Here is a 14,507-nt window from a genome sequence, read left to right as displayed (position 1 = left end):
TTGGCCAGTCACGCCATGATGGCAGACAATGACCAAGACTTACTGCGACAAACCTCATTGGCCCACGTTCGACATGCGATATGCAAACTGATTGCAACATAAATAGTCGTCCAATCCATTTCCCAAGATATTGCGCGATCGAATGATCTTGGCTCAAATCGGAAATAACAGCACCTCGTTTGTTAGTTGATGGTGTCGTGTAATTGAGGATTTGTAAGACTCGGACGAGATATCGACCCCTCACTTCGTTATGCTGCTGACGAATAACGACCAGAGTCGCCCTTTGCCCGCTGATTATAGCCAAAAAGAGATATGTTAGATTGTAGTTGCTCCTGTTCTTTATGTTGGCTGAATGAGTCTTTCACATAAAGTGATTGAGCTAGATTTCATAGCGTGGCATACAGACAGAAACGGACATTTCGTTGATAAGAAAAATAGATATTCATATTAGACATATCATCAGCTCCTACAACTTCGCCCGAGGAACAGCAGCTAGCTCTTGACTCTCACTACTCCTCCACACAGCCGCAGCCTTGGGTTTACTATCCTTCCACTGCCACTTCGCCTGACTCTGCTTCTCCTCCACAAGCAGCTTATGCACAAACTGCCCAAATATCGGCAACATCTTAAACCCATGTCCACTATCACCACTCAACACCGCCAAAGTCGCATTAGTACCAGGGACGTAGTCGATGATGAAGTCCGAATCATCCGTGTCAGCGAACCAGCACAGATGCTGATCAATCAGAGGTCTGTCAGCCAGTTGAGGGAAGACCTCCTTGAGAAGAAGACGGATGTGCGTTTCGTCCTCGAGAGGCATGAATTGTGAATCTGCTAGTTCGGGGAAGGGGATGGAGAGACCGTCCTTGGAGAAGGCGTAGTTTGTGAAGGCGCCGCCCATGTGGCAGAATTTGAGCTTCTTGGTTTTCAGGTCGGGCTCGAAGAAGAAGGCGAGGTCGCGGACGTTGGTGACTGGGATGCCCTTGAGTTCGGCGGCTTCTTTGTCTGTGAGTTGGATATGCGCGACACCCCATGCTCGACCGGTCATTTGTTTTCCAATACGTGGGAGGATGTTGGCGGCGTCAGCACCTAAAGCGACGATGGTCTTGTCTGCTGAGTGGATGGTGCCTCCGCGTGTCCTGGCACCTATACACTTCGTCCCCTCGCGACTTGACGCATACAGCAATGAGTCGACTTCACCATCTTTCGTTCCAAGATGGAACTTGACGCCGAGCTTGAGGCACTGCTCGTACACAGCTCTCAACGCATTAGCCGAGTGGCCGTAGCCCGCGAGCTTGTTGTGATATCCGGTGAAGCCGGTAAGAGGGCCACTGAACTTGGGAACGAGCTTCTTGATCTCTTTGCTGCTATTCACACGGACGGTTTGGCCATTGAAAGCTGGGTTCTTCTGGAGCGATTGGAAATAGCTCTCCACTGCGCCTTTTGTGTTCTGTGCGGCCTTCCCGGACGTGACATTGAGAAAGCCGGTTTGATGATAGTGAGGAGAATAGAGGGGATCTGATTGCCATTTTCGAATCGCGTCCTATAAGTTAACGTTTAGTCATAAGTTCTTATCCTAAAATCAAGGCTGAGTGGCTTACGAGAGCTAATTGGGTGTAAAAGTCATCGGCATACTCGGCACGGATGACCTTGTTGAGATCATAGGCAGCGGAGAAGCGGCTTGGTACATCAACATCTTTCTCGAGAATTGTGATGTGCTTGTAGCCCTTTTGAGCTAGTTCAAACGCCGTCGCCAAACCGAAACAGCCGCCTCCGAGAATGAGGATAGACTGATTTATGTCTTCTGTAGACATTTTGCAAGATTGTGAAGGTTTGCTGGCGGGGATGAGGCGCTATTCCGGTGAGTGGTCAGCGACGATGCCTATTACAGAACCCAAACTCGAATACAAAAGTTATTAAAATTATGGAATAAAGTAAAGGTCAAGGGAAAGATAAACGATGGGTGGACTGCATTTAAAAGCATCCAAGCCATCAATTGTTCTGGAAGAATGGCTAGCATACCCGCATCGGGTCGTCATCCGATATCGCCAAACGAACATCACGGCATCATCTGGTTGGATAAGATAACGAATTTTGGAGACGAGCTCCTCACGAGGACCACAGAATTCGTTAGCGTAGCCGCCGCAAAGATACACCGGCCGCCACCAAAAGATAACTCAACCTCCACTTTCTTCCCCGCTTCATCGGTGTCTACCCCGGATTATGGACATCATGTGGTTGGTCTTGGAACACGGCATTGAGATGCTACACCGGTAGAGGGAATGCTGTAAAATCTGGGCTTATTGGTGGCCTCAAATATATGCTGTAACGGATCAGGGATAGCCTAATGCTAAGGTCGAGAGTCGAGACGTCATCTTTCACCAATTGCCTCATGTTGACTGTTCGTCTCACCGCATGCAATGCAGGTTTGAACAGACAGAGCTTACGCATTCGGAAATTCTTTGTAACCTACAGTCGGTCGCTGCGGTTTCGCTGCCGAGAGCCGGCCAGGGCCCATATGACCAGGCCCAGCATCACGGAAGCCATCCCGAGCAGTCGCCGCTCGGCCCCACGCCTTCATATCTCCATCGTACCACATCGATCTCCAACTTGCGAACTTTAAATCTATCGTTTCCATAGTGAGTGGGAATCTCAACATTCATCTTTCGATAAATGTCCAAACTGCGGCCCTCATCTCGGACCTCGCCGATGCAATTGTTTTCTCCCGATAGCGAGCCTAATTCATGCTGTAACAATGCCATACCTCAGCAGCCCCAACGAAGCACCAAGTAAAATTGCAAACGGCGGTGCGACACCAAAATATCGTCCTCCCACAAAAGCCGTTGCAGTGACAACAACCCACCAAGGATCGTCAGCAAGACTCTTTCCAGACTGGAAGCCCTGATCTATATATCCAACCTGCCAAATCCTGTAGACAGCCGTGTAGATCAATCCAACAGCACCGGCATTGATGCCTCGCACCGCAGACTTGACCCAGCGTCGCGATCGCAAAACTCCCCAGACGCCCATTGTTCCGTGAACCAGAACCATGCCTGGGACGAAGATACCGAGGTAAGCAATCAGCGCTCCAGCAATAGCCGGATATCCGCTGTTCGCAGCTGCAAGGCCGCCTAAAAACACGGCGAAGTTGAAATTTGGTCCGGGGAACGCCTGCACAATAGCGAGGCCAATGAGGAAATCACGCGGTGTGACCCATCCCTCAGCAACGACGTACTCTCGAAGAAGAGGAATAACAACGGGGCCGCCGCCAAAGATAATGGTCCCAGCCAGGTATAGGTTGGCAAAAAGCTTATAGAGCAGAGGAGGTGTCGGCAAAGTTCCGCGTAGGACGAGAACGACGATGAATGAAAGAAGGAAGACGGTGATGACGGCTGTTCCAGACTTCCATGAGAAGTTGAGGCGGTACTCCTGGGGAACGACACGTGGTTCATCCTCTCGAGGTCCAGACTCCGATGTATCAGCAAGGGCGACTCTGGAATCATTGGCATTACCGTCCGTTCCATTTTCAGCACCTTGAATGTTCTCACTCTCCGTGACTCTTCCCCTCCTCATCATAAGAAGAGCGTTCTTCACAGCTCGGACTGGACGATGCAGCCAGCGAAAATCATACAGAATAGTACAGCATCCGCCCGCAACAATGAGGACCGGAAAATACCAGAGGGCGTTGTACAATATTCCAGCCATGGCAGTGACCGAGAGAACAATTCTCGTAGCTTGATCTGTGATAGCCTTGTCGGAGAGCTCCACAGCTGCCAACGCGATGATCCCAACCGTAGCTGCATTTAGGCCCGAGAGAAGGGCGTATACCGCACGAGGCAGTGTATCTCCGATGTTGGATACACCAATGGAGAGTCCAAACATGCCTAGAAAACCAGGCAAGCTGTTTTGGTCAGTCATATCCTATCAGATACAGACCACGCGTCATACCTCCAAATGAAAAAGGCCAGAAGAGCTTGGAACAGGCCGCCATGGATCAAATTGATACAGTAGAGCATCTTGGTACTAGCAGGGCCTGAAAGCGCCTGAGAAACACTGAAGAGCTCCTGGAACTAAATGTTACTGTTAATCAGCTGTGACAGCTTGGGAGGTAGTGCGAACGTACAATCTGCTCGTCTATCCATTGCAATTTGGTGACAAATTTGTCATGAAACTACGTCCGTTAGCCATGCTATAAAATCAGCTGTGAGAGGTAATGCTTACGATTTTAAAGTGCACGGGGGGTCCGCCGAATGCGGTGAAGCCGAGATGCCAATTGACCTTGAGCGTCTGCAGCCCGCGATCTGCGGCTCTACGCAGCGAGTTTTCCCAGCCGCCGACGACCATTTTGAGCTTGAGGTATTTCCAGATGCTCAATTGATGTGTTTGGAGGATGTGAGTAGATAAGTGACTCACGTAATGGCGATTTAAGCTTCATTTTAACTCCTGGCGGTCACGTCATTGGATCTAAACCTCTTTCAACGCTTGGCCGCGATTGACCAATTATCGAGCGGGTATGCCAGGTAACTGTTCTCTCACTGTGATAATAATTGACCTCGTATTATTGAGCCAGTGTCGATGAAAGTTTTTTTTCCATTGCTATTGTTAGATTTCTTGGCGGTGGCCAGCCAATGGTGAGAGACCAATTGGGCACGAGGATTGGCCCTAAAGGGCATCTCTTGAAGCACGAGCTGACCATCTATTTCCACGTAGTATCGTGAGCTAGAAAACAAATAAAAACAGAATTGAACCCCATCAAGGCAGTTATAGACCAAGACACTCGTCCGTATCCTCCAAACTCGCTGGCAGCATCTTATATCAACCGAAATCTCTCTATCGGCACTCCTCTGTCCTTCAACCTATGCCCTGCCATTCGTGGGTCGTATATTCTTTCGTGTTCCATGTACTCCTCATATTCGCACTTATGTATCCAATAAGGAACGTATTTCCCGTCCAGTGCAACTGCGTACTCGCTATACCCGACAGGCAACGGCACCCCGTCAAGCCGTGGATCTGAGAAACTCAGAGGCTCACCCTCTTTCCAAAACGCAAGACTGTGTGTTTCGATACACCATAGTTTCTCCCAGCCGCGGAAATCATCACCGAGTAAGGCTTGGCCGTTGGAATATCTTTGGTGATAGCACGGCCCCACGACCGCGTAGGCACCATCCGACTGTGGGCGGAGGACTAAGTTGCTTGATAGGCCAAGAAGAGTTACTATCATATCCCCATCGTAGCTTTCTGAAGGGACGCACACGAGTGCACCACCGCGCGTTCTTGTACAAGCGGTTGCTGTAGCGCTCCTATGACCATATGGTATGCTGTAGTAATCGTCTGAGATGGCGTTGCCCGTAATCCACTGACGTATCATTCGCCGTCCAATTTCCAAAGAGATGGTTGTCCAAGAAGGAGCACGTTCAGTTCTTTTTGTACTGTGATCCCATAGGTTACCAAACGTCATCATGGTTATCAATTCGTCGAGGCATTTATCGTCTCGATGAAAGTCCTCACTGCCTGTGAGATTTCGAAACACCGTGAGAACATTGGTGATGTAGTCCTCTAATAGTTCATAAGTTTCTCTCGGGGGCAGATCCATTACACTGTTGCAGATTTCATCACAAGAAACGCCCGCTACCTCTAACACTCCAGGTTTTACCAACCTCGCTGAAGCGGCAGACCTTGCGCCGGCGTTGCTGAAGAGCTGTAGGAGGCCCAGCGGCTTTTCTAAGTCCACAGCCCAGCTGGGAGATACGGTCGAGTTGCAGAGTTCGAGGAATTGAAGATTTCGATTCTGCTTCAAGTGAGCGACGGAAGCTGAAGCCACAATTTGCCTGGCAGACTTGGTGTAGTCTACAGGTATTAATTGGGCAGTCTCAGCTTCGAAAAACCCTCGAAGTGCGTACAGCTTGTCCCGACTATCAGAGCAGTCATAGAGTTTCGTCGACGACAATAGAGTAACCCAGTCAGTAGATTCCCTGCCCAACTCCTGCATGGTGCTACAACTCACGGCCTTGGCACAAAAGACCTTGATATTTTTGTTGTGCCTCGGCGGATCAACAAAGAACGGTTGCAACCCCGACCATTTATTGAAACATATGAACAAGGCCGCTTCAATGAACTTGGTCCATTGCATTTCCTCGACGCCTAGTTTCACGATTGATGTTTCTTGATTTGCCAAGACTATTTCTTGGTATGTCCAAAGACGTCGGAACCAGTCTGCGGCTATCAGCTGCTCAAAAGCAAGCCACTGATCTCGGGAAAGCGGGAGAGGCCCTGTACAGTCGATCTCCTGCCGACTTCCGTCCTCCTTTAGGGCGAATTTAGGAGTTATCCCTTCATACTGGGAAATTTCTATGGCTGGAGACGAGAGTTGTTTTCTCACCCAACGCAAAGTTTCCATGGCTGTAGAGCTCCAGGGCGCTGCAGAGCCCAGCCAGACAATGACCCTTCGGGCAGATTGATACAAATCTGCCATGCGCTGAACCTGAGCAGAGCGCTCTGTGACGTCTTTTTGGTTGATACAGATAGAGTCGCACCACAATATTCGTTTATGGTGACGGAATCTTAGAGCCCGCAAAGCAGAGGCTAGGTTCGGTCCAATATCAAGATACCCAGAGTGAGTTCCAAAGACTGAGAGCATATACTTTCGGTAGCGGGAGCTGCCCTGATCTGGCTGTTCTTTATCTTTTCGCCATTTAGTCTTGAGTTTGACGGGTTGGGGATGAGACTGATCGCCCCAGCAGTAAGATAGAGCCTCGTATTCTGGGATATCACCGTCTGCAGGCGATAATTTCCTCTGCACGAGGGTCCCAGTGAGGGGATCTTCTGGCATGCCGGGTTGCAGTACCAGAAGCCGTAGCTCCAAGGGCAGTAATGGAGGATACTGGAATGGTGGCATTTTCTTCGAGAGCTGGCCGAATGAGAGAAGATAAAAGAATGGTGATTTATAACGCGCAATGGGACCAGTCTCATAAACAGACGTGGCTGTCAGCCGCAGCGGCTGCATAGATTATAGTGCGAGAATATTAAGCGCCTGGAATTCAGGATGGCTGACACAACGTTTCAGTTCTTACAAAGTCGGGGCCAATCAAGATGGCGGTGCTTACTGCTATGCCATTGAGCTGCATAGAAAACCAGCACAATTACAATTACAGCCACTAAGTAACCAACATTTGATGCATCGCGTCTTGGCGCTGACATAGTGTGCACACCAAGAACCCAAAATTGAAAGAGACAAAAGATGTATTGAAACTGAGCTCAGTATATAAGAAAGTCATGAAGTAGAGTTGAGGAAAGACCGTATCCAGTACTAAGCCGATCCCATTTTTATGCCATTTAGCTAGACGCAACCAAGACCTCAGGCTCGCCGTTGGTGTAGCTAACGCAAACCTGACCATTGCCGTCGGAGGTAACAGTACCACTTCCAAAGACCTTGTCCCAAGTCTTGTTGTTCTTTCCAGTGTTGAAGCAGGTCTGTCCTGAGTATCCCTGTCCGCGGTTCAACGTAAGAACAATAAGATCACCGTCAGCACGACTCCAAGCATATGCGCTGTTCTGTGAGTAAAGATGCTTGTGATCATTTCCACCGAGACCACCGACTGCTGAGCGAGCCTTGGAGAGACGTGAGATGTGTTGATAGAGATCCGCGTTGGTGCTGAAGCTACTTCGCCAGAGATCTTCACGGTTAGCGGGATCATTACCGCCAGCGTAACCTTGCTCCGTTCCGTAGTAGACAATGGGAATGCCTCGAGCGAGGATGACGTATGCGAGGGCGTTCTTAAGGAGAGCTTTGTCGTTCTTCTGGCTTAGCCAACGGGGGTTATCATGGTTGTCGATGAAAGTGCCAAGGATAGTGGGGTCAGGGAATTTGTTGCTGATCTCATCGTGCATGGCGACGATGTCTGAAGGGTCGCCTTTTTGCTGGTAGAAGCGGTTCATGGGGTAATACATGGCGTAGTTCAAAAGACCAGGCATGACCTGGGCATAGCCAGCGAGGTAATCGGGACCTCCATCCCAAACCTCACCGATGGCGTAAACACCGGCAGCGTCTTGGAAACCAGGCCAAAACGGCTTTTCGACATGCTTAACAGTGTCGATGCGGATACCGTCGAAGCTGTACTCAGCAACAAGCCACTTGATCCAATCGTAGAGAACCTTCTTGACGGTGTCGCTGCCGGTGTTGAGGTCGGGAAGACCGGCGATTTCACACTGCTCGATGCTGCTCTGGTTGCTGTAGTCGATATCGCAGGGAGTGTGGTATGAGCTTTGTTGGTTTAGGGGAGAGGGTTTGTGGTCTGAGATGCCTTTGCCCATGTGATTTGCAACGACGTCGCACATGACGTACATGTTCTGGAACAGTCAGCACGGGGTCACGAGCAAGGCGGTCACGGCAGAACAGCCCGGGAGTAGGAGTTTGGCTTACCTTGTCATGAGCAGATTTGACAAGACTTTTTAGATCATCTGCAGTGCCATACTTGGAGTTGACCGCATACAGATCCTTGGCCCAGTATCCATGGTATCCACCATCAGTATCTATCGTCCTGGTCAGTCAACTTCTCTCAGCCATTTTCGCAGCACTTACTGTCAACAACAGGCGTAATCCAAATGGCATCAAATCCCATGCCCTTGATATAATCAAGCTTCGACTCCAAACCCTTAAAAGTTCCACCGCAGTAATTTCCGAGGTTTCCGCACGCACTACCGCCATTATCATCAGCACTGCGCGCAACACGATCAGTAAGCGCGAAATAGATGTTTCGCGACTTCCAAGCGTTTGCATCCGCTGCGCGTGCAAGCGGGCTGATGCTAGCGACGATGGTCGCAAGGAGAGAGAACTTCATATTGAAACTGAGGCGAGGAATGAGGATGAGAGTGCTGCTGGATCTCAAGACATGGCGGGACGAAGCCCTTTTATCGTAAAATTCAAAGTGTTCAAGACAAGACGAATAGTATGTTTCGAATGATGAAGGATTTAATTACAGTGTTAGCGCTTTGTTCAGCTATAGCACCAAGGACCGAAGGATTCGTTAACAGTGGGTTAACAGCCGACCCGAAGCAGAAACCCTCCGGAGCTGACTTCTCGCGTCTGATTGGGTGCGCTTGCGGGGTCATGTCATTAAACGTTATAGTGCACGAGCGTTTGATGTTGAGACGGGAGGTCCAATGGTGATCATCGGGACAGGGGTACACCAGATGACCTCTTTAACTTGGTATCGGGCCGAAACTCGATCTTCTTTCCGTGGGTGTCACGTTGACAGGCGGAGTTTCCGCGTGTTCCCTGCGTTTATCATGCACCACGTTGTCTGCATCGTCTGTCTGCATGGGTATAGATCCATTCCATCATCGATTTAGTGGCTCACCTCCCTATTCCATCACGGAGCTTTTTACAGCGTCGCACTGACTAGCACCAACTGAGTAAAAGTTCCTGTTGTTCGTTTGGAACAACATCTTGATAGACTTCAGCACTTTTACCGTTTTAGCATTATTACCCGTTTATTCGGGCCGCCCCCGCAAGTGTGAGTGGACTTGCAGATGTCTAGCATACATCCTCGGCTCTCAACCCCGGATTTCTAGCAGAACTGCATGTGTAGTATCCCTCTTTGAGCCTATGATTTCTTTGACTAATGATGCCCTACCGGCAGTTTTCGGTCCTACTCTCTTGATCTCACTAAGCCAAGAATGTTTCTCCGTGGTGGAAATAATCACGACGTCTTCTTTCGTATCTTACCCTATCGTCGAGATGGACGTTGCGGGCAATTGATTATTGGACATTTCAGCTGATGATTGCTTCATCACCGCCGGTAAAGAGCCGAGCCTTGGATGAACTGATATCAGATGTTGATTTTAGTCATTGCATGAGTATCGTGAAAACTTTGCTCTGGGGGTGCTGGGTCCATCTATGGTGTTTATGCTGTCGATCTCCGTACTCGATTGCCGAGGTTACCTCCCAAACCCAACACTATGGCCGTGCGACGTAGCAATGCAGCTCATTCTTACTGCAAGCGAGCTGGCTCAAATCTTCTGTAAAGCATGAAGAGCGGTGTATTCTGACCGACTAGACCCAAGATTCTGTCTATGATCGGCTTTGAGGCCATCCGTGAATATCCGCTGACCTGATGAAGATGTAAAGGCGCAATTATGAGTTCGGTGTTATTCTCATCATTGACATCAGAATAGTACGAGGTCTTTTCCTGTTTGCTTGGCGAATAAGTCCCATCTCATATCGCCGCCATTTTTCCAATAATCCCTCATGAACTCGAGGACGTTTTCATAGCTGCCCATTCCACGTGCAGTCATACTCTCCATCGTTTCTACAACGATGGTGCGTTCGGCATAGGTTATGGAGTCGCAGCCTGCTGCAAGAAGTGGCCACAGAAGTTGGGCGTGAACAGGAGACTGTTTGTCAATATTCTGTAATGAGCTGATGATCGAGTTGACTGTTGTTTGGACTTTGGGATTGTCTCTGGGTAGTTCGTCAACCCTTCTGTATAGGCATAGTAGTGTTGAATCAGTGAATAGTCTGTGAGTGATTTCTAATTCTGTCCGAAGCACCACGTCTGTTACTGTTAAAGCGGTCTTTTTCCGAAGCTCCATCAATCGAAGTTCAAGTTCGTGAGAATATGCGCGACGTGCTATATCATTTCCATATAAGTGGCCATTTGCAACGACATCCATGCAAAGTGGCTCAGATAGTTCGCAGACCATATTGAGAGCAGTCACCAGCTCTCGAGAGAAGCCGGAAGTGAGATCAATGCGACCTAAGTCAGGCAGACAAGTCAAAAGGTAGTCCCAGTCGATGAACCCTTTCGTCTGCCGTGATGGTAAGGGCAGGCCCGAAAGTCTGTTCATCAACAGGAGGTGGACGAGCCACTTGAGACTCATCCACCATAAAGGATCCAGACTATACTTCGATTTGTCCCGCTGAACAATATGCAGAGCCCCGTTGAGATGCTTCCGAAAGGTCGTGGTATCCCCGGCGCAAACACATGTCGTGGCCAGCATCAACGTCGTCGGCAGTATTGTCACCCCAAGGTCGCCAAACCCCGGTGTAGTAATTGCTTCACGGAGGTTTCCCAGACACTCCACAGTCGCCGATATTGCTGCATTCTTTGATTCTGGGTTCCGTGCCATTCTGAAGAGTTGGCTGCTGCTGGCGGCGATCATTGCCCCCATGATACAGGGGCTGAGATCAGCGGCTGGTAGAATCAAGCTTAGAGCCATGTCCGGTTGTAGCGGCCAGTATACTATCGCTGTGTGTGCTACAAAGTGCTGGAAGTAGATCCGCCGAGGATCAGACCGGAGTGGAGGGCTGGACGGTAGAGAGATGGAGATACTGAGCTTTGGTGGGCTTATTGGTGGAAAGGAAAACAGAAATTCAGAAGAATCATCTAGCATTGATGATGAAAGAAAGCTGCTCTCAAATGTGTCGGATATATCGGGATAAGAAATGAGTTGGTTGGAAGTGACGACTGAACTTGGTGACAAATCGCTGGGTGTCTCGACCGTTGGAGGTGGCTGTGTCGTGACCTGTAGAAGTGTGACTGAGTGAGTCTGTATTCAATTGATCTATCTCAGCTTGAGGTAAATGAACCATACCTGGGCATTATTAGCTGGCTTCCGTTTCGCCACTCTGAAGCTCTTGACGCTTAACTCATATGAGCATAAGTGAGGGTATTTGTAGCATCGTGAACATGACGGCCTCTTCTCATCACACTTACTCCATGTTAATATGCATAAACTATGAGAGATGATAGCGAGCATACCTTGGCCTTCTTCCTCTTGCACTCGGTGCATCCTGCACGTCGTCTTTGGGACTGCTCCATTGCGTCATACACTTAGTATGTGATAGGGAGACTAAAAGGAATGAGAATTATGTTTGGCATTTAATTCAGAGCTATGTTCAAGGTGATAGAATGAGATTCTTGATGGTTTCTTACCATAGCGATGAGAATAGATGTGACACAAAATGAGAGGAGTGAATATGAATGGACCCCGCATACCAACAGGCAGACAGGGTTGAAAAATCGGCAGAAGCTCAACGGCCAATCACAGTCTGTCTGAGCCCGCTCGTGTCGCGATCAATCTTTGGCGTCGGCATCAGACACGCGACTAAACCCGTCGAAAGCATGACTGATCTCGTCAATTGACGACCCTCGGTAACGCAAAGCCCATTGTGATTCCACAGTCCATAAGCACAAGTCCAGTATCATGTTAAACGCGTTACAATGCCAACCAACCCAGAGATATTTGACATCGGCCAAGAAGCCCTTAGACAATGGCGTCTCAACAAACTCTACGTCCATCGCACGCCTCTCATCCCATCCAAAGTCAAAAATATAAAGTACGGTTCAAAACTATGGTTAAAACTAGATCACACTCAGTTCACTGGTTCCTACCACTTCCGAGGCGCCATAGCACGAATGAAGGACAATCCTACCAAAAAGGCATTCGTGACAGCGTCGACGGGAAATCATGCCATGGGCGCTGCTCTTGCGGCGCATGCGTTAGGAACGAAAGTCACTATTGTCATGCCAATGGCTGTTGAGAAACATCTGCTTGAAAAGGTGATGCAGTACGGTCCTAAGATTATACAACGTGGGCATGATCTCAATGAAGCGAGAGCATATGCAAAAGACCTTGCTGAAGTATCAGGCCATATATATTTCTCACCCTTCGATGATATGATGGTCCTCGCAGGTCTAGGCACCGTCTGCGTTGAAGTCCTCCAGCAATTTGAATTCTACCAGAAGGATATCCACAACATCTTCGCCCCCATGAGTGACATCGCACTCATAAGCGCCATAGGCTGCTTCGCCACAGATGCAAAAAGGCAAGCTGGCGAATTAAGGCCCAAAGTCAGAGTCTGGGGTGTTACAGCGCTAAACTCAATGACACTCGCGGCGTCACTATCTGCTGGCTTTCCGATCGAGACGGAGACGTCGCCAACGATTGCTGCGTCTGAATTTGAGAATGATGTTATACGGAATGGGATTGACTTTCGGTCGGCGAGAGCGACGGTTAATCATGTTGTTACGTGTACCGAGGCGGAGATTCTGGTGGCGTTGAGACAGCTTCATTTGCAGGAGAAGCAGTATGTTGATGGGTTTTCGGCATTGGCGCTCGCGGGTTTTCACAAGGTTGCTGATAAGGTGAAGCATGAGATAAGTACTGTTATCTTGTGTAGTGGGAACTATGATAGGGAGAAGATGGCGAAGCTGGTTTATGGTACGTGATGTTTTGCGGTTACGCATAGAAGCAAGCCTGCACTTCACACAGTCAAATTGATTTCTTGTGTTGACTTTGCTCTTGCCATTTCGGCATACGTCAAGGCTGTCCTATATATCAACGCTCTTTGCCAGTTCCTCCCATTCACGGCAAATCTCCAGCGTTTCTTCGCACTTGCTCTTCACTCTCGACCAACTATCCGACCCCAAAGGTACCCTCAAAGGCTGTGTCTTACCCTCTGCAAAGCCAGTCCCTTTCACTAGCTCGATCATCCTAGCAACGGCCTTTTCAGGATCTCCTGGCGAATTTTCCGTCAAGGCCGCCTCAGCCTGTCGAACCGCTTCATTGAACTGAGCATACTCTGGAACACGAGCGTCGACGTGCTGGATTTTGTTGAAAACCGGAGTGCGGCAGTATCCTGGCTCGACGATGAGGACATTTAGGCCTGGAGCGAAGATGGCGAGCTCTTTGGATAGACACTCGACGGCGCCTGAACCTGTTAGTAAGTTTGGGTGTACGAGAGGGACGATTGGGTGCAGCTTACCTTCTAGAGCGAACTTGCTGGCGCAGTATCCTGATGCACTGGGGTCAGCATGCCAGCCAGCCTGAGATCCGACAAATAGCAAAGTTCCAGACCCCTTCTTCCTCAAGTGCGGCAAGACGGCGCGGGTGATATTCATAGGTCCATGGAAGTTGACCTTGAATGACTTTTCCATGTCTTCTTGACTATTCTATCATCAGCTGTAATGCTTGTAATTCACAGCCCATGCTACTCACGTCAGCTCTTCCACTGCCCCACTGAGGATGTACCCCGCGTTGTTGACTACAACATCAATTCCATCGTAGATACTCCAGGCCTCGTCTATTTTGGACTTGATGACCTCAGGGGAGGATGAAACATCGAGATCTAGAATACTTGCGCCAGTTTCTTTGAGGTGCGATAGCTTTGTATTGGCGTTGCGGCCAGTGGCTATGACGTTATCGCCTGCAGATCGAAGTTGACGAACCAAGGCTTCGCCAAACCCGCTGGAACAGCCAGTGATGAACCAGGTTATCCCCATGATGCTAGAAATATATATCTTTGGACTTACAAAGGATTACAGACCGATTCAACGATAAGAAGGGTAGCGATTACGTTTTATACTTGCGGTGAACCAGGTTTGGAATCCTCCTTCGTGGATTGAGTCAGCATCAGTGGGACCAGTCTGACAGCTAACGTTAGTTGATCCTGGCAATATTTGCTTAAAAGGGACCTCTAGCTGAAAGACAATCTGATTCCTGATTGT

At 49.2% G+C, this 14,507-nt stretch overlaps 7 protein-coding genes across 7 annotated transcripts; 1 reads left to right on the top strand and 6 right to left on the bottom strand.

Moving 5' to 3' along the window:
* Window positions 1–466: 466 nt before the first annotated feature.
* On the bottom strand, window positions 467–1,814 carry FMAN_14501 (uncharacterized protein; the record flags this gene model as incomplete). The annotated part of the gene is made up of 2 exons (XM_041825207.1): window positions 467–1,543; window positions 1,602–1,814. The coding sequence occupies 2 exons, from the start codon at window positions 1,812–1,814 to the stop codon at window positions 467–469; spliced, it is 1,290 nt and encodes a 429-aa protein (XP_041690611.1).
* Window positions 1,815–2,742: 928 nt separating this feature from the next.
* On the bottom strand, window positions 2,743–4,344 carry FMAN_14500 (uncharacterized protein; the record flags this gene model as incomplete). The annotated part of the gene is made up of 4 exons (XM_041825206.1): window positions 2,743–3,901; window positions 3,949–4,070; window positions 4,124–4,171; window positions 4,222–4,344. The coding sequence occupies 4 exons, from the start codon at window positions 4,342–4,344 to the stop codon at window positions 2,743–2,745; spliced, it is 1,452 nt and encodes a 483-aa protein (XP_041690610.1).
* Window positions 4,345–4,810: 466 nt separating this feature from the next.
* Window positions 4,811–6,895, bottom strand: FMAN_14499 (uncharacterized protein; the record flags this gene model as incomplete). Its single annotated transcript, XM_041825205.1, has 1 exon — window positions 4,811–6,895. One exon carries the CDS (start codon window positions 6,893–6,895, stop codon window positions 4,811–4,813), a length of 2,085 nt encoding a protein of 694 aa, XP_041690609.1.
* Window positions 6,896–7,332: 437 nt separating this feature from the next.
* FMAN_14498 (uncharacterized protein) lies at window positions 7,333–8,837 on the bottom strand (the record flags this gene model as incomplete). The annotated part of the gene is made up of 3 exons (XM_041825204.1): window positions 7,333–8,346; window positions 8,420–8,529; window positions 8,579–8,837. The coding sequence occupies 3 exons, from the start codon at window positions 8,835–8,837 to the stop codon at window positions 7,333–7,335; spliced, it is 1,383 nt and encodes a 460-aa protein (XP_041690608.1).
* A 1,327-nt stretch (window positions 8,838–10,164) lies between these two features.
* On the bottom strand, window positions 10,165–11,819 carry FMAN_14497 (uncharacterized protein; the record flags this gene model as incomplete). Its single annotated transcript, XM_041825203.1, has 3 exons — window positions 10,165–11,523; window positions 11,593–11,709; window positions 11,760–11,819. 3 exons carry the CDS (start codon window positions 11,817–11,819, stop codon window positions 10,165–10,167), a joined length of 1,536 nt encoding a protein of 511 aa, XP_041690607.1.
* A 402-nt stretch (window positions 11,820–12,221) lies between these two features.
* FMAN_14496 (ILV1-Anabolic serine and threonine dehydratase precursor) lies at window positions 12,222–13,229 on the top strand (the record flags this gene model as incomplete). The annotated part of the gene is made up of 1 exon (XM_041825202.1): window positions 12,222–13,229. The coding sequence occupies one exon, from the start codon at window positions 12,222–12,224 to the stop codon at window positions 13,227–13,229; it is 1,008 nt and encodes a 335-aa protein (XP_041690606.1).
* A 102-nt stretch (window positions 13,230–13,331) lies between these two features.
* Window positions 13,332–14,282, bottom strand: FMAN_16251 (related to ketoreductases; the record flags this gene model as incomplete). The annotated part of the gene is made up of 3 exons (XM_041825201.1): window positions 13,332–13,711; window positions 13,766–13,947; window positions 13,999–14,282. The coding sequence occupies 3 exons, from the start codon at window positions 14,280–14,282 to the stop codon at window positions 13,332–13,334; spliced, it is 846 nt and encodes a 281-aa protein (XP_041690605.1).
* Window positions 14,283–14,507: the final 225 nt, after the last annotated feature.

Source organism: Fusarium mangiferae (assembly GCF_900044065.1).
Source record: "Fusarium mangiferae strain MRC7560 genome assembly, contig: FMAN_scaffold020, whole genome shotgun sequence".
NCBI classification, from domain to species: Eukaryota; Fungi; Ascomycota; class Sordariomycetes; order Hypocreales; family Nectriaceae; genus Fusarium; species Fusarium mangiferae.
Note: the sequence above shows the minus strand (reverse complement) of the source record. Positions and strands in the feature narration are given on the sequence as shown.